At 40.2% G+C, this 23,289-nt stretch overlaps 2 protein-coding genes across 2 annotated transcripts in view; both read left to right on the top strand.

The window, feature by feature from the left end:
• Nucleotides 1-13,177: 13,177 nt before the first annotated feature.
• LOC117936221 (G-protein coupled receptor 151) lies at nucleotides 13,178-14,921 on the top strand. Its single transcript, XM_034859088.1, has one exon. It carries the CDS (start codon nucleotides 13,455-13,457, stop codon nucleotides 14,583-14,585), a length of 1,131 nt encoding a protein of 376 aa, XP_034714979.1. The 5' UTR covers nucleotides 13,178-13,454; the 3' UTR covers nucleotides 14,586-14,921.
• A 5,709-nt stretch (nucleotides 14,922-20,630) lies between these two features.
• LOC117935773 (protein transport protein SEC31-like) overlaps nucleotides 20,631-23,289 on the top strand; it is a 12,868-nt gene continuing 10,209 nt past the window's right edge. Inside the window, exons 1-4 of the mRNA XM_034858251.1 lie at nucleotides 20,631-20,732; nucleotides 21,714-21,836; nucleotides 22,680-22,860; nucleotides 23,185-23,265. Coding sequence (XP_034714142.1) covers nucleotides 21,714-21,836; nucleotides 22,680-22,860; nucleotides 23,185-23,265 — 385 coding nt within the window. The 5' untranslated portion in view covers nucleotides 20,631-20,732. The remainder of the gene's footprint in view (nucleotides 20,733-21,713; nucleotides 21,837-22,679; nucleotides 22,861-23,184; nucleotides 23,266-23,289) is intronic.

The following is a 23,289-nucleotide window of genomic DNA, read 5'->3' as shown; positions in this document are numbered from 1 at the left end:
CCCCCCCCCCCCCCCTTCATATCACACATTCAGAGTGTTATGATCTCTCACTCTTTTATATCCATAGAAGTAGAGCCGTTTATTTGTAACATTAGCATGTTCAAACAGCAGCATTTGGTGCATTAACCCTCATCTGTTGCACTTTTCACAACAGAAACATGCAGTTTGTCACTTTGTTTGCAGATTCACGACCCAGTGGCTGCGTCTGATGCTGTCTTTCATAGATTCAACAAACTTATCATTTTGATATATTTGATACATCTACACTTGCTCCAGTTGTATCTCTAAAACCGTCAACATTTCAACATTGAGAATTCATTGACAACAGTGTTGTGCAATGTGATGTAGATCTTCTTATTATCTGATTTTTCTACCACAATGTCCTTTAACTAATGTATTTTCTTATGTTTGGAGCTCACGGTTTATGTGGTTTATTGAATTGTTTTTAGTACGTTTTTATTAAAAGAGAAGTCAGTTTATGAAAACCTTTTTTTCTTTAATAAAAGTGAAATCACTTAAACTCACTTCAATTATTTTTTCAAAGCTGCCGGTGAACACATTTCTTCAATTTTACATTTTATAACACTGCAGTGTTTACATTGACATTCCACTTATAGATGAAACTTCTGTGTATCCACCCAATAACACAACAGATAAACAAACATTTTTAGTTAATTTTAAGTCACAAACATGAGTTTATAAAGGACATAAAAAGCAGATTTGTTTTCATTCAGGGTATCTAAGAATGTCCGTGTACCTTTTTATGAATACAACTTTTCATCAGATGTTTTGGTTTTGTTTTCTTACCAGTCCTGGATTAATTACAGCAGCCCAAATTAATCCTTCAGGACTTCCATAAGTCACTCATTTAAACTTTGTTATCATCTGGCTGTTCCAGGTGTCTTGTAATTCCTCCCAGCGCGTCCATGGTCTTTGTGAAGCTGCACCTCTAGCTCATTATGTGTTCATTTGGTGTGTCCAGTTCATGAAAACACATGTCATCAACATTTAATACTGTACTTATTTTCTAAGTGAGATTGTTTTCCTTATGCTCGCACAATTATTATAAACATCATTACAAAATGCACAAAGTGGGTCTGTGAAGACATTTATAAAAAAAAAAAAAAAAGTGATTTGTTGACAAAGTGTGAAGTAACCTGAAAGCTTACAAGGACATAATTGGCCGTCCAGGAGCTTAATGCAGCTGAAACGACAACAGAGATGATTGAGCAGACATGAACACACCAATCGTGTGATGAGATCTTTCAGCAGTGGCCAGTGTCAAAGCCAAAGGCGTTTGTCCGTGTGCATTCGTTGACGGGATCTCTGAGGTTAGTTGTCAACACGACTCGCACAGCTTTGGTAATCTTCCCTCCTCGCCTACACGCTGATTGGTAATTGATCCCTGTTCAAACAGGCCTCTCTTTGGGCCACTGTTGCCTTTGAATGTCAAACGAGTTTTTGTGCCTCGTCCTCTTTCAGCCGCCTAATCCCATAAACGAATGGGAATGAGTGTCGTCCTCTGCTGATGGCAACCTTTCACTCTGCCATTAATCTCAGACTGTTTACTGATGAGGCCCTCAGAGTGGAGCACGGGGCCCGGCCTGCTGCTGCTGCTATCAATGGAAGAAAGTCTAACAGAAAAACACGGCTGCTGCCTTCATTTTCAGTAGTGGAAGAAGTACTCAGATCTACTTTTGGTTGTTTTATTTTGCTTCTGTTTCCTTAGGTGGCTGTGGCTCAGTGGTAGGGTGGTCACCTGCCAATCAGAAGGGTGGTGGTTCAATCCCTGGCTGCTTATCTGGTGAGCAGGTGGCACCTTGTACTGCATCCTCAGTGAACACTTCCTGTACTATGAATAAATAAAAGCGCTTTGAGTAGATATTGAGACTAGAAAGGTGCTATATAAGAAAGGTCCATTTACTTAAAAATAAGACATTTTGGGAATGTTTCATGTTAAACAAAAGCATTTTACTCTTTAATAAAAAGGTCTCTGCAGTGAATGGGATCATTTTCATAATGTTGTCGGACACTTGGAACAATAATCTGAGCACGTCAGTGGCACAAACTATTATTGCATTAATTATTATTACATTAAAGGCCTGAATTGAAAATGTGAGTATGTAAAGTATCAAAAGTAAAAGTACTCATTGTGCAGAATGGCCCATTTCACAGTGTTGTATTATTATTCCTATAGAAAATGTAATTGTTTTGTTTTTATCACTAACAAAGACATGTAAGAGTGTTTTAATGTTGTAGTTCTTTAGATACTTCATATACTAATACTACTGGGTAAATTAGTACAGTACTGCATCACCTCACATGAGCATAGCATAGGTTTTTCATCTAGTAACTATAAGTGTCACATAAATGCAAATGCGGTGGAGTAAAAAGTACATCACCCTCTGAAATATACTGAATTGTACAGTAGCGGGAAATAAAAATAATCTAGTAGCTTAAAGTTTATTTTACTATAGATCCTGCAAACTTGATATTAATGCTATCAACATGCAGGTGTTTTAGATTTGGATGGTAGTCTGTCAGCCAGACTGATCCAGACTGAAATATATCATCTGTTACCATGGACTTTTGTTCAGACTTGCATGATGAGCATGGGTTGACAGTTGTGGATTTGAATGAAATACTTAACACATTATTGTTATATGGATTGCCGTGACATGTTTCCCCCTTCTGGATGAATTTCTATAACTCTGGTGAACCTTAAGCCTCTCAGCTAACACCAGGTCCAATACTTTGGTTTTAAAGTAATGGCACAGCTTGTGTTTAGTGCTAACAACCAAATGTTAGCATGCTAATATGCTAAACTAAGATGGTACCCATTATACCCGCTAAACATTAGCATGTTAGCACTGTCTACTGGGAGCATGTTAGCATGTTACTGTTAGCATTTAGCTCTAGGCCCCACTGGCAAAAGTACAGCTTCACATTTTCCAGATGATTTTAGTTTGTTTTCTTCCGTTGATTTAACTATAAAACTCAATTTGACTGGAACTTGTGTTAGTTTTGTTATATATTTATTGGGCAGTAATTCAGGTGTCAGTGGGTAAATGTTACTTGTGAGTCAGACTGTAAATACTTTGCAACATTCCTGCAACCTCACAGGGGTTTTCCCGAGCTTTGTGGAAGACTTAGGTGCGCATATTTGGCAGGGTGTTTAGGCATCCTTCCTCAAGAAAGTGTTGGCTTTTTCAATAAAAAGAGGAGTAATTTCCTCACAATTTGTCTCTACATTTTGTGTCCCTTTTTTGGTCCTTTTTGTTTTTCTTTGGGGTCATTTGGCGTCCCTTTGGGATGTTTGTTTGTTTTTTATATAACTTTAGACCGTTACTATCCCCATGTCTGTGTCTAAAACGCTGGATAAGCTAGAACAGATCATAAATGTATAACTCTTAAAAAGCATAAAGACAAAATATGAGACTAATGAAGTCCAACTACAGTCATTAGATTTGAGAAAAGTCTTTCAATTCCATTCATTTGGCTTTGGTGCTGCCCAAAAGGACTCGGGTGCTGCAACCACAACCCTACCATCACGCAGCTACATAACAAGAGACAGCGGACATAACGCATACGTGGACAATAGTGGACATAAAGCATGTCACATATAGAAATGCAGCGGAGACAAAGACTGACATGTAGATATAGTAACTTCTATAACATGTACATTTACACGTTGCAGAGGACTTTATGTTATGGAAGCTGCCCCCCCCCCCCTTGCCTGCCTGTCTGTGTTCAATTTCTCCTCTGCCTCCACGGTGAAGAGTATAGGTCAGTCAGTGATCAGCTCAGGCCCTGAGCAACACTCTTTTTTTTGTAATGTGCGACACAGGGAATGACATTTAACTTGTTATTATTTCCCAGAGAAGATTGATGATAAATTGTCCATTATTTTTCCTTAAAAGTGAAAGATAAGACCGCAGTCCTTTGCCCTAAAGCCAGAGTGCCATCACTATGCAAAATGACAGCCAATTATTGGAGCCTAGTTTGGGATAATGACTTTACAATGAATCTTTTGATTGAAATGTAACTCGGTTGGCCCTGGGCAAAGTGCAAAATGAAAAAAAAAAAATGAATGGAAAAGTTACAGAAACAATAAGCACTATGGAACTGTGTTCATCTTTTTCTCCAGGTCTCTCTCTCTCTCTCTCTCTCTCTCTCTCTCTCTCCACACTCCTCTTAAGAAATAGCTATAGGAGAAAGACAGAGATATGCATACATTGATGGAAAAATTATTAAGTCGCAGAGGGCTTGCAGCAAACATAAATTAGCATATTCAGGGTAAATATGCAGACTATTTACGATAATAAGACCGGATTATTCAATTCAATGAATGTTAAATAGATGAGGAAATGGTATGTGTCTTATCTAGTCAAAGCTTCTATTCATTTTAATCGCTTCCCAATTGAACTCTTCATTTTATTCTCTCTGAGTTATTGTTCTCATTCCAGCCAATGATGGCACCTATGGGTCCTGGGAGATTTCCAGCGGTCACGTGGTTGAAGTGGCGTTCACCTTATTCTCGGCGGAAATGGAGAAAGTCGACGTCACCCCGAGGCCAGCATCATGATAAGCCCCTTTTCATTATGCACAGGGGCCGATGGAGAACAAGATTAGCGGGGCCTTGTGTGCATGAAGGCAGGAACATACAAGTCATCTAGATTAAAGAAAAAACAGCACAGGGCCATAAACAAAACACATTTGCTTTCTTATTGTCTGCATTGAAACTTTAACTTTCAACAGTTTGACGTTTCTTTGCATGTGTGTGTGTTTGTGAGTGTGTCTGTGCGTGTGTGTGTTATTATAATATTGTCTTTCTGACACACAGACTTCCAGTGCTGCAGGCTTCTCTTCTTTTTCACCCTTTCATAAAAACCCCATAAAAGACACGTCTGAACTAATTATGAATCCGCCTAAATATGGACAGATTGAATATATTTGCCTTTTCAGGTCTCGAAGGGGTTGCAGGTGTTTTTTTGGGCCCAAATGAAGTGTAATTTGGTTGATACAGTATGTATTCCTCAAACAAGGGATTGAAGTTATACACAGAGGATACATGCGTGTGTATTGTCAACAAATCTCATGAAATTACCCAAACCTACAATGTGTTCATTCATCTTTCCTTCTGTGCGTCTGCCATTTGTTTCTACTAAGGTCACAAAGCTTATTCACATCCTAAAACAACTGGGCATTGTAGTTTTTGGCAAACGTTACTCAAATAGGAAGAAATTATGCATTTGTTGGGGACTATTTTCAGCTGCAGGAAGGTGTGCGTATGTGAGACTGAGTCAAAATGAACTACAGTGTGTGTGTGTTCATGAAGGAACATGTCACCCAGTGCAACAGTGTGTATCACTGATGTGTTTTAAATGGTATTTAGACAATAGAGCTCTTTGGAGCTGAGAAAAATACTCATTTAAAGGGGCTTGTTATGTTTCACAGAGCCGTTGATTTCCATTCATTTGACTGGAGTTTGGAAATGAACTTGTACATCATCATTGGGTAGTAATGCAAGCGTGACTGGGATTGATTTTGAAGATGCAGATTAACGGACTTCCACACAACTTTGATGCAACTTTCATTCATATTTTATTTTTTACCCTTCTGTTCATACCCATGTGTACCCATGCCAATAAATGAAGTTTCAGCCACAGAAGAAAAGAAATGTTAAAGGTAGTAAGGTGTGTGTTGTGTGTACTTGTTGCTGAGTGTACCTTGATTTTGAGTGTGATCAAATGTATTGCATATAAGCAATCCCACCAAAATATTCAATTGGGGAGTAAATGCCATAAACATATTCTTTGCAAGTCTTTACAATAACTCCTATCCTAACTATGGATAAGACACTGAACCGCAATTTGCTTACAATGATTAGGGTGCGTGTGTGTGTGCGAGTGTGTGTGTGCAAGAGGACAAAAGTGCTAAATAAATACAGTCAAGTCTATTTTCTCTTTTCTCTTACTATCAGCAGCACATCAGTACATAATGGACAAAGCTCTGAGTAAATGAGTAAAGTATAGATAAAGTAATTAAAATCCCATCACTTACACATCTATTTCAACACCACACCTGCTGAAGACTAGCAGTAGTGTAGGTAAAGAACGTGGCCGTGGTTCGTGCACCAAATTAAAAAGAAACACATCAGGATGGACATTCATTTTGGGAATGCTTTTCATTTTAATGATTTAGATAAGCAACTTTTTCTGCACGTTATGGTTTCATTCAAATTCATTATATAAGAGTAAACTAGTTCGGAGTCTGCTTCTCCCCACACAGACAGCTCACTCATATGTCAAAGTCTCCATCTAGTGGCTGAGAGGCTACACTACTTTTGTTCTTATTTAGAAAAACGATCATCTGCTCCCATCTACTGTTGATATCAGCATACTGACATTTCATGAGGAAAATCAATGTTTTTTAACATATAAAATGTGTTACACATGCAAAAATGAAAGTAGTGGGGTGTCCTCTTGCTCACCCAGTAAGAGGGTCCTGCAGCGGTCCGGGTTTTGAGTCTGACCTGTGGTCTTTTGCTGAGTGTCATCCTCCTTTAATGTCTATCCACTGTCACTTTAATAAAGGATAAAACACCAAAAAAATGAAAGTAGTCTAGCAGCATGTTGAACCAAAATGGGGATGTGGAGCATCTTATATGGTCAATTATTATTATATAACAGGCCTTCACAAATGTTAAGAAACTGATAAATATGTTTCTGATCTCCTCCAGCGTCCCACTCCCTCCCGCTCCCTCAGATCCTCTACCTCCATAAACCTCTCTGTCCCCTCCGCCCGTCTCACCACCATGGGGGGGCAGAGCATTTATTTTTACATTTTTATTTTACTGCATGTTGTTACTGTTCCAAGATACCAAATATTAAAATTGGAGGGAAGAAACCTCTGTTATGACTGTGGTGGCTGGCACATGGTGGCGCTCTTGTATTATTAGTTCTGCAGGTCCCACATGAAGCCTGAAACCCTCCCAGTGTTCTTCATCCTAAAATAAAGACATTTAAACAACCTAAAACTCTAGGATGTGATGCACATAGCTTGTATTAACAGTATTTGATTTTAATCTCAAACAGCTGTCAAACAGTGTGTAGTCTTGTGTGTAGTCCATGTAGTCTGGCTATGCCGGGGCCACGTTCCTTTATAAAACGGACACTGGGGGTAGAAGCACTCCTTTTTATTACCATATGTTTACAGACATTAATCGGGGATCACCTGTGACCCAGCCATTGACTGGACACTCTAAACAAGAGACACACCCACGGTGCCCACCATTTTGAGATTGAGTGTGGACAGATAGTCTAGCTAGCTGTCTGGATTTACCCTGCAGAGATCTGAGGACCAGGTAACCATAGTCCTCAGATTGGACAGATGGTCTAGCTAGCTGTCTGGATTAACCCTGCAGAGATCTGAGGACCAAGTAACCATAGTCCTCAGATTGGACAGATAGTCTAGCTAGCGGTCTGGATTTACCCTGCAGAGATCTGAGGACCAGGTAACCATAGTCCTCAGATTGGACAGATCGTCCAGCTAGCTGTCTGGATTTACCCTGCAGAGATCTGAGGACCAGGTAACCATAGTCCTCAGATTGGACAGATAGTCCAGCTAGCTGTCTGGATTTACCCTGCAGAGATCTGAGGACCAGGTAACCATAGTCCTCAGATTGGACAGATAGTCTAGCTAGCTGCCTGGATTTACCCTGCAGAGATCTGAGGACCAGGTAACCATAGTCCTCAGATTGGACAGATAGTCTAGCTAGCTGTCTGGATTAACCCTGCAGAGATCTGAGGACCAAGTAACCATAGTCCTCAGATTGGACAGATAGTCCAGCTAGCTGTCTGGATTTACCCTGCAGAGATCTGAGGACCAGGTAACCATAGTCCTCAGATTGGACAGATGGTCTAGCTAGCTGCCTGGATTTACCCTGCAGAGATCTGAGGACCAGGTTAACCATAGTCCTCAGATTGGACAGATAGTCTAGGTAGCTGACTGTATTAACCCTGCAGAGATCTGAGGACCAGGTGACCATAATCCTCAGAAATCCACCAGAGGTTAGAACACCAAAACAAAGAAAGAGGAAGGTAACGTAAAAATAAGTGGAGTTTCCTGCGGCAACAGAGCAATCCCAGATGTGGACCGTCTTGGCTTTGAGGTATGTTTATCTCATTTGGTGTCACAGGTGATACACAATAAGCTAAATAAAAATGACAAAGCCTTTATGCGCACTATAGTGTGTTCAAAACACCCCCCATCTTAGCCTAAATAGACGTGCTGCTATGTGTTTTCGGGGCTGAATGTGGCCTGGGTGTTGGGTGGTGTCACACTACTGCTCATGGTTCTTCAACAAAGGGCCAAAAATAGCTCTGCCCAAGCTTTTCCCCAATTAAAGGTCAGCATGACACAAGTACTTCATAAGTGTTGTTGAGTAAATGTCCTTGGTTAGCTTTCTCCACTGGTTTTTGTTGTTGTGCATTGCTTTGGTTTAAAAGAAAACCTGCTTAATTAAATGGGATACTTATTAAGCTACCATGCCATTATCAGTCAAGATAGCAAACAGCAGGAAGGCGCAGTGGGTAGCAGCATAATGGGAACATTTATCTGCATAAAAAAACAGGGAAGAAAAAATGAATCATTAAAAAACACGACGATAATAATATTCACTAAAGCCATAATCTCCACATTTTCTGCTAATGCCATGTTTCCAGTTGCATATGTCTTGGCTTTTTTGATTAAAAAAGTAAATCCCCTCCCCCTCCCACACACTATAAAAAAAGCTTGACATTAATTATTTGCTATTTTGCAGGCGGGAGTCTGCCCTTTTGCTAAAGGGAGTCATTTATCTCTTTGCATGATGCCTGAAACAAACGAACAAAACAATGAAGATAATGATGTGTCCTGCAGCTCATCACAAATCTAACACAGGTATAATCACACGAGCAGGGAAATAAAAACTAATACAAATGATACATTTCATCACGCTTTCCGATACGCGAAGGCAGTCACATGTAGCTTTGCAAGTCAAGGGGTTTCCGGCCACAGGTTGTCGTGGTAACTGTCAGTCTTTGCCCCCTTTTGGAGCACCTTGATGTCAGCAGCCTTCACTCTTCATCTTGGGTTCCGTTTGATGATGGGAGAGAACTTGAAAGCAGACAGTTTTTATGTAAAACAGGGTCGCAACACGATCAACATCAAATTGCTAATCGCTGCTCCACTTCTGGGCAATAACAACATGTTTTATGTCTGTGATAATAAAACCTTTGATTTCTCTGTATGACGCTAATGACAAAACCTGCATTTGTTTCCTTTGATACTGTGAAAGCTTTTCGGCTTCAAGGGATCCGGGACAGAAACTGCTTGGTAGACCTCCCTGTGGTCGAAAAGGTACTTTGTCTTTGTTTCTATGGAACATCGCTGGAGTTCATTTAGACTCTTACCCAACTCTGGGTTTTGTTCACGTCCTCCCCTCCACTCTATCACTTTCTTTTTCTATTATTTCATACTTGTCTGGCTTTGTAAAAGCCTTGGGGGGATTTGAGGGCTCCAACTCTCATACAATGCTGATTCCGTCTCGGCTTTGTGAGTGGTGGATACTGAGATGGAAAAGAAAACATATCTCATGGGCTTTTGCTCTTGTATCTCAGTTAGTCTGGGCTCCTTCCATAGAAAAAGCTCCACAATTGCAATCAAAGTACCAGAAACTACACGTGGGCACACGCATGATTAAAAAGAAGTCTTTTATCCTTTCACGACCCCGCTGAGACCTCGACTTATTTTCTCCAATAACAGAAAATTACAGCATAGTGATGCAACTTTTAATATACAATAGTAACCAGAATTGCCATAGTGACAGATCCTCATAAGGACAAGATCTAATTCAACTAATGGATTCCCCTCAAATGAAGAAAAAAGGCTTTTAATGCGTAGTGATTTGTTTCATTCATCCACACCCTTTATGTGTGTATATATATATGAGTTTCCTTCATTTTCATGACTAATTACATTGTAGATTATCACTGAAGGCATCAAAACTATGAATGAACACATGTGGGATTATGTACTTAACAAAAAAGTGTGAAATAACTGAAAACATGTCTTATATTCTAGATCCTTCAAAGTAGCCCCCGTTTTCTTTTTTGACAGCGGTGCAAACCCTTGGTGGTCTCTCAATGAGCTTCATGAGATAGTCACCTGAAATGGTTCCCCCCCCAGGTGGGTCTTGCCAGGGTTCATTAGTGGAATTTCTTGCCTTATTAATGGAGTTGGGACCGTCAGTTGTGTTGTGCAGAAGTCAGGTTGATGCACAGCCGACAGCCTATTGGATGACTGTTATAAATCATATTATGGCAAGAACCAATCAGCTAAGTAAAGAGTAACAAGTGGCCATCATTACTTTAAGAAGTGACGGTCAGTCGGTCCGGAAAATTGCGAAAACTTTGAATGTGTCCCCAAGTGCAGTCTCAAAAACCATCAAGCGCTACAACGAAACTGGCTCACATGAGGACCGCCCCAGGAAAGGTAGACCAAGAGTCCCCTCTGCTGCTGAGGATAAATTCATCTGAGTCACCAGGCTCAGAAATCACAAGTTAACATCAGCTCAGATTAGAGAGCAGATTAGATTAGAGTTCTAGCAGCTGACACATCTCTAGAACAACTGTTAAGAAGGGACTGGGCAAATCAGATCTTCATGGTCAAATAGCAGCTAGGAAACCACTGATCCAAACCATGATGCATTGCGATTGTTTGATGTAAATGCACACATTATGCCTTAAAGCGCGACAGCAAGAGCAAAGAAAATAGAATTGGAAGTCAAACTAATCTAATGTGATCAAAGATAGTACATGGTGCTCAAGAGAGATAACTACCGTTTTACAGAGGAGAATGACCTCACTGGTTTAAGAGTTCACTGTTCTAGACAACACCGTTGCTGTGGGTGTAACATCAATAACTATGACATAATTATCTTGATTATTGGGATAAGTAAATATCATGAGGGCAAAAGCTTCTGGACTTTTTTTGAGAAAATGTATGTATTGTCCACTGTATAAGTCATGATGATTATTTCTTCACAGTGTGATATCAATACATATCTGTGAGATTCATGTTCCGTTTTATTTAACTATTTGTCTTTAAGGTCTACAACCGTGACCTTACTGCAGCCCAAATATTCTAATAACCCAGTTTGTGTTAAAAAGAAATGATGTTCACATCTTGACTGGAGACACCAGGGTTAATGTTTTACAAGTTTTTTAGAAAATAAAACCAGACAGAGAAAGAATTGTAAAAATGAGGATTAAAGAAATGCACATTTGAGTGCTACGTTTGTGTTACACTGATAGTTTTTCAGAAGTGAAATCAGTTGGAGCTTTCACAGTCCGTAGCATCAATTAACCCTGATTATAGCAAGCCGCAAGGGTAGTGTAGCTTGTGTTATTATGTCATCCCCCTAAATACCTCAGCTCCTTTTCCCCCTCTGCAATCCCACCGCTGTAACAAGTCATTCATTACATCTGAAGCTCCCTTTAAAGCCTCTCTATCCATCCATTTTTCGCACTACTTCATGGCGCCTCACATCTTCCTAACCCCGTACTGTGATGGTGGCTCTGGTATCCTAGCAACCAGCCCTCTTAGAGGAGGTGACAGCATTTGAGTGGGCACCCTCACCTCTCCAAATATACACCCCACCCCCCCATCACCCTCCCACCCCTTCATCCTCCCAATGTCAAGTAAACACACCTCACTCCGTGGTGCAGTCTGTTTTATGCATAAATTATTAATTGGGGACACCAATATTGACTTTATTGGGTTTTGGCCATGAGGTGGCATTATCTACATTATTACAGTTTCTTTGTCAATGTCCTCATTAGATTTTCTTTTCTTTTTAAATTTCATTATCAGTTACAACATAGCAGGCATCTTACTCCGTTTTTAGTGCCACAACAGCCCCTCAAATGACTTTACATCATAGTTATTTATTTGATTTATTTTAGCTGTTGGTCATACCAGACCAAGTCAAGCTGTACCAGCAAAACTATTGAGTGCATTGAATTCAGAAATAAATATTTTACTGCAAAGGTTTTTTTTCTTCTTCTAAAAGTAACTTTAAATGCTTTGAAATTTGACTAATACGTAAATTAAAGGGCCACAAATACAGAATGTGATCCTCAATGGCTCAAGTGTAGCCCTGTTGGTATTCTTCATAATGTTCTAATTATTTTATTCCCTAAGATGGTTGGTTAAAGGGATCAATGCTTGGATGTCTTATTGTTACGTTTATTAAAGGACATTTCTGTCAGTTTGCAAAGTTTGAGACACTGGAGCCATTGTTGAGCTATTTAAAAGAAATGTTGGTAGTGCGCATGTATTAAAGGAAAATTCCAGTTAATTCCAATACGTAGGTCTGTTGTCTGTAAATGTGGATTGTTGTCAGTAGAGAGACAAACTAAACCAATCGGTGCAGTCTACACCGAGTTATCCTCCTGCTAGAGTTAGCACCCAACAGGCTCAAACAGGGCAAGTTTTAAATGTGTTTTTAGTGTGGACTTCACCGGAAAACAGGAAACACACAGAGTTCTGTGCACTGGCTGAATTAACACCACGTTTATGTCTTTCTGTCACATCTACTGCAGTCAGATTCACTGTGTTCACTCAGAAGGATTCACTACACATGGCTAGGCACTGGTAATGACATTATGAACATGTTTAGAGGCTATGACATGTTTAAAACTTGCCCTGTTTGAGCCTGTTGTTTGCTTACTCTAGCAGGGTTACTCTGTGTAGACAGCACCGATTGGTTTCATTTTTCTGTCTACTGACAGCACTCCACATTTACAAACAACATAGACACGTGTTAAAATTGACCGGAATTCTCCTTTAAGAAGATATTTGTAGTATTCCTTTTGGACATTTCAGTGTTTTCCATCATGATTGATGATTGTTAATTCAAACGTTTTAAAGAGCTGCCATTTATTTGTCAGTGATGCTTGTAGTCAGAGCTCTTGTTGCCTGTTTTCATTTCAATCTAAAGAGATGGCTAAAAGTCACATCATTTTGTTACTTTAACAAATCCCTGACACGCCACACCAGCCGTGATCCCTCAGAGGTTCTGGATGAATGGAAATCACGTCACGCTGCGCTCACATTTGGGCTGGCTGCAGCCTGGAGCCACACTGATGCATGACGTGAGTGGTTGACGATGCTAAATGGCAGCACTTGAAATAGCCTACCTACCAGCCTGCTCACCCACTTGCTGATGCGATCACGACCCCGTCAGCAGCGTTTCAGCACCGCGGCGCCCTGGACAGCTCCTCCGCCCTCGTTTCCCTCCGGGACGTTTAAATCTGCAGAGAAGAGTGGAACTCAAAAGAAAAGAAAAAACCATTTAGTTTTGTTTGTTTACTGCGATTTTTCTTCCACTTAAAGTCTTAGAGGAGGAGATGGATATTGATCGACCAGCCAATGTCTCCTTTTTTGATTTCGTTGGCGGAGTCCAACTTCTCCAGGGGGACGACACCAGGACGGCCCTGCCGGTCATCCTCATCGGGATCTGCGTGTCTGGAGCAGTTGGGAATTTGCTCGTTTTGCTGATTTTCCTCCGTGACTTTAGAAACGGAAAGGGCTCTGAGATGAAAGCGCTCCTCGCCTCTCTGGCCTCCACGGACTTGGTGATCCTGCTCCTGTGCGCGCCCGTGCGCGCCGTCACCTACTACAAGCAGACCTGGACCCTAGGGAGTTTTATCTGTAGCACCACGGACTGGTTCCAGCACTCGTGTGTGGTTGCAAAAACTTTAATCCTTGCAGTCACCACCAGAGCCAAACACACGCTGGTCCCCAGCGCCACGTGGCCCCAGTACTGCCCGACGTGGATCCACGGAGCTCTGGCGTTCGTTTGGATTGTGTCGATGATGTTTCCCATTCCCCAGATGCTTTTCGCGTCTTTGGTGCCCCATGGTCGCGACACTATCTGCGTCTCCGAAATGCCAGTGTGTGCGTCTGTCTTCATGAGGTTGTTCTACAAGATCTATCCAACTGCAACCTTTGTGGTCCCGGTCATATACACCCTCGCCTACTACACCAAAGCGCTGCACACCGCGGTGAACCACGCGCCCAGCCCGCAGCATCAGAGCAAGGTTACCCTGGTGTTGCTTTGTCTCAGCGGCGCCCTCGGGCTCATGCTGCTGCCAGAGTGGGGCACTTTCACCTGGATCCGGCTCGGGTACAACAAGCCTCCCGTTGGTTTGATCATCTTCGCGCAAGTCCTCCTTTACGCATGCAGCTCCCTGTCTCCGGTGATCTTGATGACAATGTACGACGACGTGCGCCAGGGACTGATGGCCATCTGGTTCTCCGCGACCTGCAGAGGCTCAAAGCACCTCCACAGCAACAAGTGTCCCCAAACGGAGGGGAACGGAGCAGAAGTGGCAGCCAACGCCGTCTCCAACGCGGTCTCACCGCAGAGGGAGAAGACCTTCCCAGATGTGGAGCACTTTTGGACAGGGCGCAGGAATACGCACGTGGAGGAGTCGCAGGATCCGGTTCCGTGGGAGAGAGAGGAGAAAATGTTGTAGTGTATCAGATGTGAAAGTGTCTCTCTTTTTTTTTTGCAGAGGAGTGTAACTTGTTCTCAGCTGGTTTCTAGTGTGTTGACCCCTCGTTGAACGGCTGTTTGCTGTCGTGAGCTTGATTAGATGTGAAATAAACGTGTACACTGTCATGTTTTGACGTAACACTTGTTTTGATCTATTTTTAAATATCTGTTCTCGCCTGCAGTATTGCTGCACTGTCAAGTAGGACACCTTTGTTAGAGGTTTGTGCAAACATGAAGCCAGTATTAATATCCAGGACACACTGTGATTGTGTACGTGTGATGCAAACCATGGATATTAAAACATTCTCAAATATGAGGACTGCTCTGTTTGTTTTTTTCAAAGGCTATACAATCACTAAGCCTGTCTTAATCACAGATAAAACAATTCAATTTAATTCAGACGGTTATGAGAGGATATGCAGAGATCATTTCTCCATGTTAATATCACAACTAATCCAGCTGGATGTTGTAGGTCAATTATAATATTTCAGTGAAAGCAGCATTTGGAGCAAGTAGTGGTGCAAAAGCTGGTCAGTAGTATGACTGCACAGTGTCAGTCACACAGCAGTCACACTAACAGCCGGAGTCAGGAAGTGGGCATCCAAGTGCACGGTCCACAGACCAGGATGCACACTTCAGATAAAGAACCCTCAGGAAGCTTCAGATGTTTAAACCACGGTTATAGATTTCAGGGGGATGCAGCCGATGCCCCCCCCCCCCCAAAAAAAAGAGGTAGATTTGTCCCCCCTCAAAAAATATCACTGACAACCCACTCCGTAAAAGAGAAAAAATATAATTCAAAAAACATTTGCAGAAAACAGTAACTGCGTCTACTTATTCTACAGTTGGAGGGTCAAGAACACAACAGCACCTTGAGAAATTAAAGATGGGATTTCTTGTGATTTCTTGTGATTTCTTGTGATTTCTTGTGATTTCTTGTGATTTCTTGTGATTTTGACTTTCATGTAGATTTAAACTTTGGCGCTTTTGCCTTTAGCAAGGTCTCATTCTCTAAAAGATGTGTTGTTGAGCTGTACGTGATTCCTAGAGACCTGAAAATGCAGAATGTTTTCATCAATACATGAGACTAACAATTTTTCCAAATGTAAATAAAGAAATTTATTTATTTCTGTATCATAAATTGATACAGAAAAGACACACATTTTTTGCATAATATTCACCAGAATGCAGGACATGAACAATCTCAGGATATAGAGAAACAGCCTCCGATAAATGCCACGTTGTACAAATAATCTGTGACAGATAAAAGCCTGCACTCCAAGATAGTACTTCAGTAAAAGTAAAAAAGCATGAGTACCAAAACATACTTCAAGTGCCAAAAAGTAACTCATTGTGTAAAATGACATTTCCAGATATATTAGGCTTTATTGTTGGATTATGCTTCCAGATGCATGAATGTGTTGATCACTTTAATGTAGCAGCTGGTAAAGGTGGGGCTCATTTTAATTACGTTACATCCTGCTGAGGAGCTCGGGGATTTCCCCCGGGGAGTGATAAAGTTTTGCCTCATCTTAACCTATGATCCTCATCATTTATGTTTTTTTTTTCAAGATTAGCCTACATGGGGCGCATCCTCCCTGTTGATTGTATTTTGTATTATTAATAGGAAAATAAATACATACATTGCAGTAAAAATAGCAATATTTTTCTTTGAGATGTAAGTAGCAGAAAATGGAAATACTCAAGTTAAGTACCTTAACAGTGAACTTAAGTACAGTACTTAAGTAAATGTACTTAGTCATCTTCTCACCACTGCGTATACTTATGTAATAAAGGGATTTATAACACAATATAATGTAGCTGCACGCAGCTGGGCATTTTTAAGAGTGTCTGTCAACAATTATTACTTCTCTTGGTAAACACATATCTGTGTACAACTACATTACATGTGTTAGTATGACACATTAATTGTATGTTTGTATACTTATAGATGATAAACAGATGGCGCTTACATAAAGAGTTTCCTACAAGGGTTGAAAATACATTAAAAATACTTAAAAATGTCAACATTTCTGCTTTCAACTACATTATGATGGGCCATGAACGTATGTTTATTAACTGCTTATACTTTTCATTTGTCACATCTTTATATTAATAAATGTTTGGTCACTTACAATCTGACAATTAAGGCAGATAAAGTACAAATATAGTAATATAAATGTCTCGGAGTCATCACTAAAGCCTCTACTAGACATCCTGAGCTGGTAATTCGAGTATGATTGTGAGTTTATCCACATGTGACACAGTTATGATGAATAATAACGTGGAATCTGTTTTGGTCTGAGATGGAGTGGATGGCCCGGCACCGTGCATTAGCAGTCGACCCTTTCAGCGGCGGTGAAAGGAATCCTGCTTTTAGTCATCTGTGTGTTTACCAGTGAAGCAGCGGCCGCCTGTGGCTCCGAAGCCCCAGCAGATGTGACATTTTAGTCTGCCTGAGTGAAAAGAAAGGTTACAGGTTGAATAAAATAATAAAAAAAAGGCTTCCAAAGCTCTTCATCATGATTGTGCTCCAGATACATTCAATGAAAATAGACTGTGTCTCTAAATGTCTGCCCTTGGGTTACTTTCTGGGCTTTTTTATTTTACTATTCACTGTATTTACAGAGCCCCCCCCCCCTCATAATAGGAGGACACCACATTGAATAACAGACATGGTTTATTTATTCTCAGCCAATGAGGAAGTCTATTTAATAGACACATCTACTGTATTAACTCTCCCACAATTCTCCTCCTACACATATTAAATACAGAATTATGTGCTCATAAGCTTTCACGGAGTCAATTATTACATTACAAATGTAAAGAAAACTGACTTATAAAGTGTAAAAGTACGCTGACTCACACGACAAACCTTCTAAAGCAGTAACCTGATTCATATTTGAACACGTGTCTTTCTCCCATGAAGGGAAATGAAAGTGTTACATCAGCAGAGAAGTACAAACAGTGGCTGATTAGCACGGTTAATGGAAAAAATACTGTAAAGACAGAGGAATAGATGATGTTTATACACTGCAGAACATTGCTTTATATTAAAAAAAGATGTAGACTCAGAGCGCTGATCAGCGTCCAGACATACACTACTGACTGGATAAAACCTAATCAAAGGCTTTAGGCCTCCTGGCAGGTGATCGCATCAACTCTTCACCAGCTTTCAATTTAATCTTGGGGGGGGGGGCTATCTATAGCGGTCTAAAAATTGGCCGGAACTCTCCTTTTACAGCAGAGAATCAGGGTCCAGGTTGAGACACTTTCTCATGACCCAGAGCAATCTGAGACAAGTCTCCCTGCTGATTCCTGATCCATGTCCCCGTAAGATCCAGCTTCACACACATCCCCCGCAACACCCCCCACTATCACATAAAGGCTGGGTCTGTTCTCAGAGATACAGTGAGTGGTAATATCACACTGTCTAAGAAGCAATAATGAAGCCTGTTATGTAATGTTGTGCATGTAGCCCCAATGCTTGGTTCACTTGGCTTTTTCAACATGATGATGGTATCAAAGCAATCAATCTCCCTTTGGGGGATGAAGTCAATAACGTCCCTTGGGTACTTTGTGTATGTACATTGACCCTGTTCAGCACTTTGGTCAACTGCTGTTGTTTTTAAATGTGCTATAGAAATAAAATTGACATTGACATTGACATTATGTGTAAGCTGTAAGAGGAGGACAAGGAGCTTCCTCCAGTGTGCGCTCATAAATATATCAATGAAAGCTGTCTCATTCATCATTCATGCAGTCAGCGAGCTTCTTCATGGTACGTGAGGGTTGGCCTTTTCCGCTGCTCACTGAACTGATGATCTTTAACCGAAATCTCAACTCGCACATAATGAATGAGCAGTCGGTTTCCGCACACGCTGGGTTGGGTAAGAGCTAAAAAAAAATTTAAATAAAAAAGCTCTCACCGTGCTGCAGTGGTGGAATGTGATGAAGCTTACTCAACTACTCTGTACAAAAGTTCAATTTTGAGGTACTTCAGTAATTTCTTTTCACGCTACGTTGTACTTCTACTCCACTACTTCTCAGAGACACGTGCAAAATATGAGTTTATGAAATATGATGTTTTGTCATTCCAACCATTTATGTAAGTACAGCTGAAGTGATTTAGCAATTGACACCTAATTAATTGCCAACTATTCTGATAATAGTTGGGAATATTTCAGATTTGCAGCTTTTCCTTTTATTTCACTTTCACTATTTTATGATTTTTTTTTTACAAACCAGACAATCACTCGACTAATGGAGAAAACAATCAGCAGATTAATCCTCAATAAAAATTGTCATTAGTTAAAGATCAAAATACAGTAAGCTCCACCTCAACAACTGCAACAGTAAAATCCTGCTTTTACATTAATGTAAGAGTAATAATAATCTATACTATATAATAACAGTCACAGGGGATGTTTTTCTGCAGTGAGTACTTTTACTTTAATTACTCTAATGACTCACTTCTAAAGCCGGAGTTGAACTATCTGTGCCGAGGTACATTAGAATCTTGCATGTCACTTTTTCTTCCCAATGTGCTGTTTTAAAGCTGAAGGCCTCTGAAAAGAGGAACGTCCTGCTCTTTTATTGAGATGTACATGGTGTTTTTTTCTCCCCACTCAACCGTGAAGGATTGTTGAGGCTGCCCCAGGCTCTCGCTGTGGCTTCATTTGTATCCTTCGTCTTGCAAAGGAGGATTGCCCTACAAGATGTGAAAGGTTTGAAGCAGACTCGAGTCAAAATAGGACTCACTAATAGTTGAAGCCTTTGTTCAGAGCTGCAAGGAGAGTTACAGGGAAGGGATTTCACCGCATGAAGATGGTTTAGTGTTGTTTGATGTCAGTTGATGTCACACAAAAAAGAAATACTAGAACCCTGATAAGTAACTGTCCACTCTGATTTCAAATATGAGCAGTACCTTCATTGAATACCTTAAACGCAGTAATTGTCATGATAACCATATTTTCTTTCAAACCCATTGTTGACCTGTGTCTGGTGGAAAACACCCACTGTCTCTTCTGACACTCGTCTGAAAAATTCACCTTCCAGTTACATGCTTTATATTTACAGTTCAGTTCAAAAGTCTACACAAGAAACTCAACAGTGATGTGGAAGAATGATAAAGAAAAGAGCACCAGAGAGAGCAAGACCTCTCACCCAGGACACCCCTCACTTTCTGGCAGGAAGCTGAGCTCCATCACCACCGAAACCTCCCGCCATGGGAACAGCAGCAGGCCCAGTCACCCCCAGTGACATGGACTCTTCTGTATACAGGGGTGTGAAGAAGATCTGTCTGTATGTGTTAAAGAAAGACACATCAGGCACCATCATCCCTGTAGACTGCACACATTCTCTATACTGTGAGGTTTGCATCCTCTGATAAATCCTGGACAAAACTGGCCCGCTTTCTATGTTAATAGCAAGGCTACCTTTTTCATATTTTTATTGTCATTTTGTATTCTATCATGTACTTAATTGTTGCAGTACTTTGCTTTTATTTTTCACTGCCTCTTACGTGTTTGTTGTACCTACCGAAACACCAATTCTCATTCTTGTATGTATAAACCTACTTGGTAATGCATTTTTATATATCATTTTATAATCTGGCTCTGATTGTCACTTGGAGGCGTGTTCATTTCATTCAGGATGGTAAAAGGGAATGTTTTTGTAAATGCACACTGTGTATTACTGCACAAAGTACACTGCTGACTCAGTGAATGAGTGAGTGAGTGGTGCCACCTTCTGTTATGATATGATCATAACATAGGCCATTTTTTGTTCACATTACAGATTATAGCAGACTTCTTTGTTGCCTTTATTATTGTTTTATACCTTTACAGACTTAACTTTACGCACTTAATAACACACTTTTATTGTTTTTCATAGTTTTTAGTGAAGTCAGCGAGGGCACCTCAGGACAAGGTTAGGAACAGTTTAGGACCAAAATCTTCAATCCTATTGGTCAGCTCTTTGATTGACGGCGCTTTTGTCCAATAGTGATAGAGAACACGGAAAGCAGCTAGAACCACTGCGCAGATGTGTGCGCATGTTTTAGTGAGACAGATATTATTGCTTTTAAGACAGAGACACGAGCTGCTTCTGCACCAAAACACGAAAGGTGAGCTATAAATAGTTATGTGATGACTGAACTTTAATTCATTGTGTTATTAAATATAATATGTCTTTCATTGAATGTTTTTGTCAGTAATAGTGTCAACACAGGAAACAGCGGTGAAATTAGCTGAGTTAGCTAACGTTAGGTTGTGCCGTAAAAATCCATTTAAGCTAACTTTATTTATTTGCTATATATTGTACTTATTTTTTATGATTTATTTACAGGAATGTATTAACCTTTATAGCCCTTGTTGTTTGTGTGCAGCCTGTTTGAAGCCTTGTTTCAACGTTACTTCTGAACTTCCTTTATGAGTTGTTTCCTCATGCATTATGTAGCTAATCTGAATGTATCTCCTTTCACTTTTGGTCATCTCTCGCGAGCTTGTATGCCGTTTCTTGCGCGCTAAAATAAGACTTCAAGAAATAGTAGTAACATTTTTATGACATTTTCTGCGTAAAGCATCACCCAGAGAATAGGAAAGTCAAAGAAACTGGCAAGGAAGAAAATAAAAGATTTATATTTGACTCTGAGAAGCCATAGTAATGAAACCGTGGGCGTGTTCGCTTTGGAGTAAGGCGTTTGAGACGTTCACGCTCCTTCAGATATTTAACCTTCTTCGAGTCCAGACAGCTGCAACCTTGATATGTAAAGTATTGTCCTCCCCTTGAAAAAGAAACAAAAGGAGTTTTTATCTGTGTAGAGTGTCACATCCCTTTAAAAAAAAAAAACATATGAAACTGAAAAGGAAATTTCCCTTTTCCCCAAAGCTGCAGGATGGCTGCTCTTCACTTTCACTTTCAAAGAGAAAAAAATCCCCCAAGTGTGTCTGTGATCATTGCAGACAACTAAAAGAGCTTTCCTTGATGTGTTTTTCTTTTGTGGGTACTTTAACACAACACAGTGTAAAAGTTACACTGTAATAACCTGACATGAATATCATCAGGAGTGGTAACCAAAAAAAAAAAATGCTTTCTCATAACACAGATGTCATTTGCCAGTGACAAGCTGTACAAAGGATACTTGCGGCGGAAAATGCCGACCATTGTGACCACGGTGAAAACGACACAAATCATGATCCATCTGCCTTGCTTGACTTCTCATGACAGGGTAAGTTTCATTAGCCGAGTCATCTCTATGGTGGTGGGGGGGGGGGGGTGAATGTTTACTGTTCATTCCAGTCAATTCCGATGATCCTGTCAAGAGTTTGATTCAATATCACACTGCATCACGATGCATCACCTCCTTAATCTTATTACATATTACTACACATGGTTTTCATCAACAAATTAGAGCCGTCATATATATATACACTCCCCTTTTTATTGAATCTGCTCTTAAAAAAGACACTTCCTGAATGTAGCAGAGTCTAAACACAACAGACAAATGGCAGAAACAAAAAAGCAGCGACCTGAAAATGAACAAGTAACATTATTAAACAATAATCGGTTACGGTCTGTCACTACATCGATGCAGAATCTAACGGGTCCACATTCATTTCAACATCCCTACTCTAATGCTCAGAGCTGTATCGGTACTGCTAAGTTACGCTGTCCCCTTCTGGAGATTCCAATACACTACAAAAATATATATATAATATATACATAAATTATACAAATATACATACATATTCACACAGTACATATCCCTATCCATACACACATTCATACAAACATATGTATGTATATATATACACACACTTACACACATTTATGTACATTTGCAACAGATATACATTAAATAGGCAAGGCAGGGTGGGATGGTAAAACCCAACAAGATGTTAAATATTCATAAACGCTTTCCTATAAAAGAAAATGTTGAACCATAAGTTCATTATCACTACAATACAAAAATCATTAACTCACTGAAAGTCATCAGTAACTAACAAACAACAAACCAATAACAACTTAAGAAACTGATACCTTACGCTTCTTATATGGGATGTAATTTTAGGAAAACATTGAGGCTAAAAGAGAGACTCGTGGGGACACTGAAAGCATGGTGCTTCTTCTGGACTGTCTGAAGAGAAGAGAAAACTGGCCGGAGCAGTTCATCGAAGCTCTTGAGGCGTGTGAGCATCCAACTTTAGCTGCTGAGATCAGAGCAGAATACAACACTCTGAGAGGCATCAACAGTAAGTCATTTAGTCAAGTCCCTACTGTAGTACTGGGAACTATTGGCTAGAATTTAATCTTGGTGTCCTTTTGACTAGAAAATAGTTAGCACTACATCAAACTAATGTATCAAAATCTTTTTCAGGTTCTCTTTGATGAAGTAAGATATTGAAGGAATATTCTAAATATAATGACATGAAAATGAAAGAGACATTTTTGACTTCAGTAAATGTGTATAAAATAACTGAATTAGTGTATAGTTACAGTGTTAGGTAGTCCCTCAGGAGATTTAGTCAGACGCATTCGGAACTGATTTAATAATTAAATTGATTGCTTTTTCCTAGATTTCAACCCCAACTCCCCTCCCCTCTTCAGGGCACACGTCCATCCTGCACCCTCTGCCAGTCATCGGTCCCTCCCACAAGGTGGTGCAAACAGTCAGGCTGTTG

The sequence above is a fragment of the Etheostoma cragini genome, chromosome 20, assembly GCF_013103735.1.
Source record: "Etheostoma cragini isolate CJK2018 chromosome 20, CSU_Ecrag_1.0, whole genome shotgun sequence".
Taxonomy (NCBI): Eukaryota; Metazoa; Chordata; class Actinopteri; order Perciformes; family Percidae; genus Etheostoma; species Etheostoma cragini.
Note: the sequence above shows the minus strand (reverse complement) of the source record. Positions and strands in the feature narration are given on the sequence as shown.

Coding starts and splice junctions, on each gene's coding strand:
- LOC117936221 (XM_034859088.1), top strand. CDS start 13,455: ATGGATATTGATCGACCAGCCAATGTCTCCTTTTTTGATTTCGTTGGC.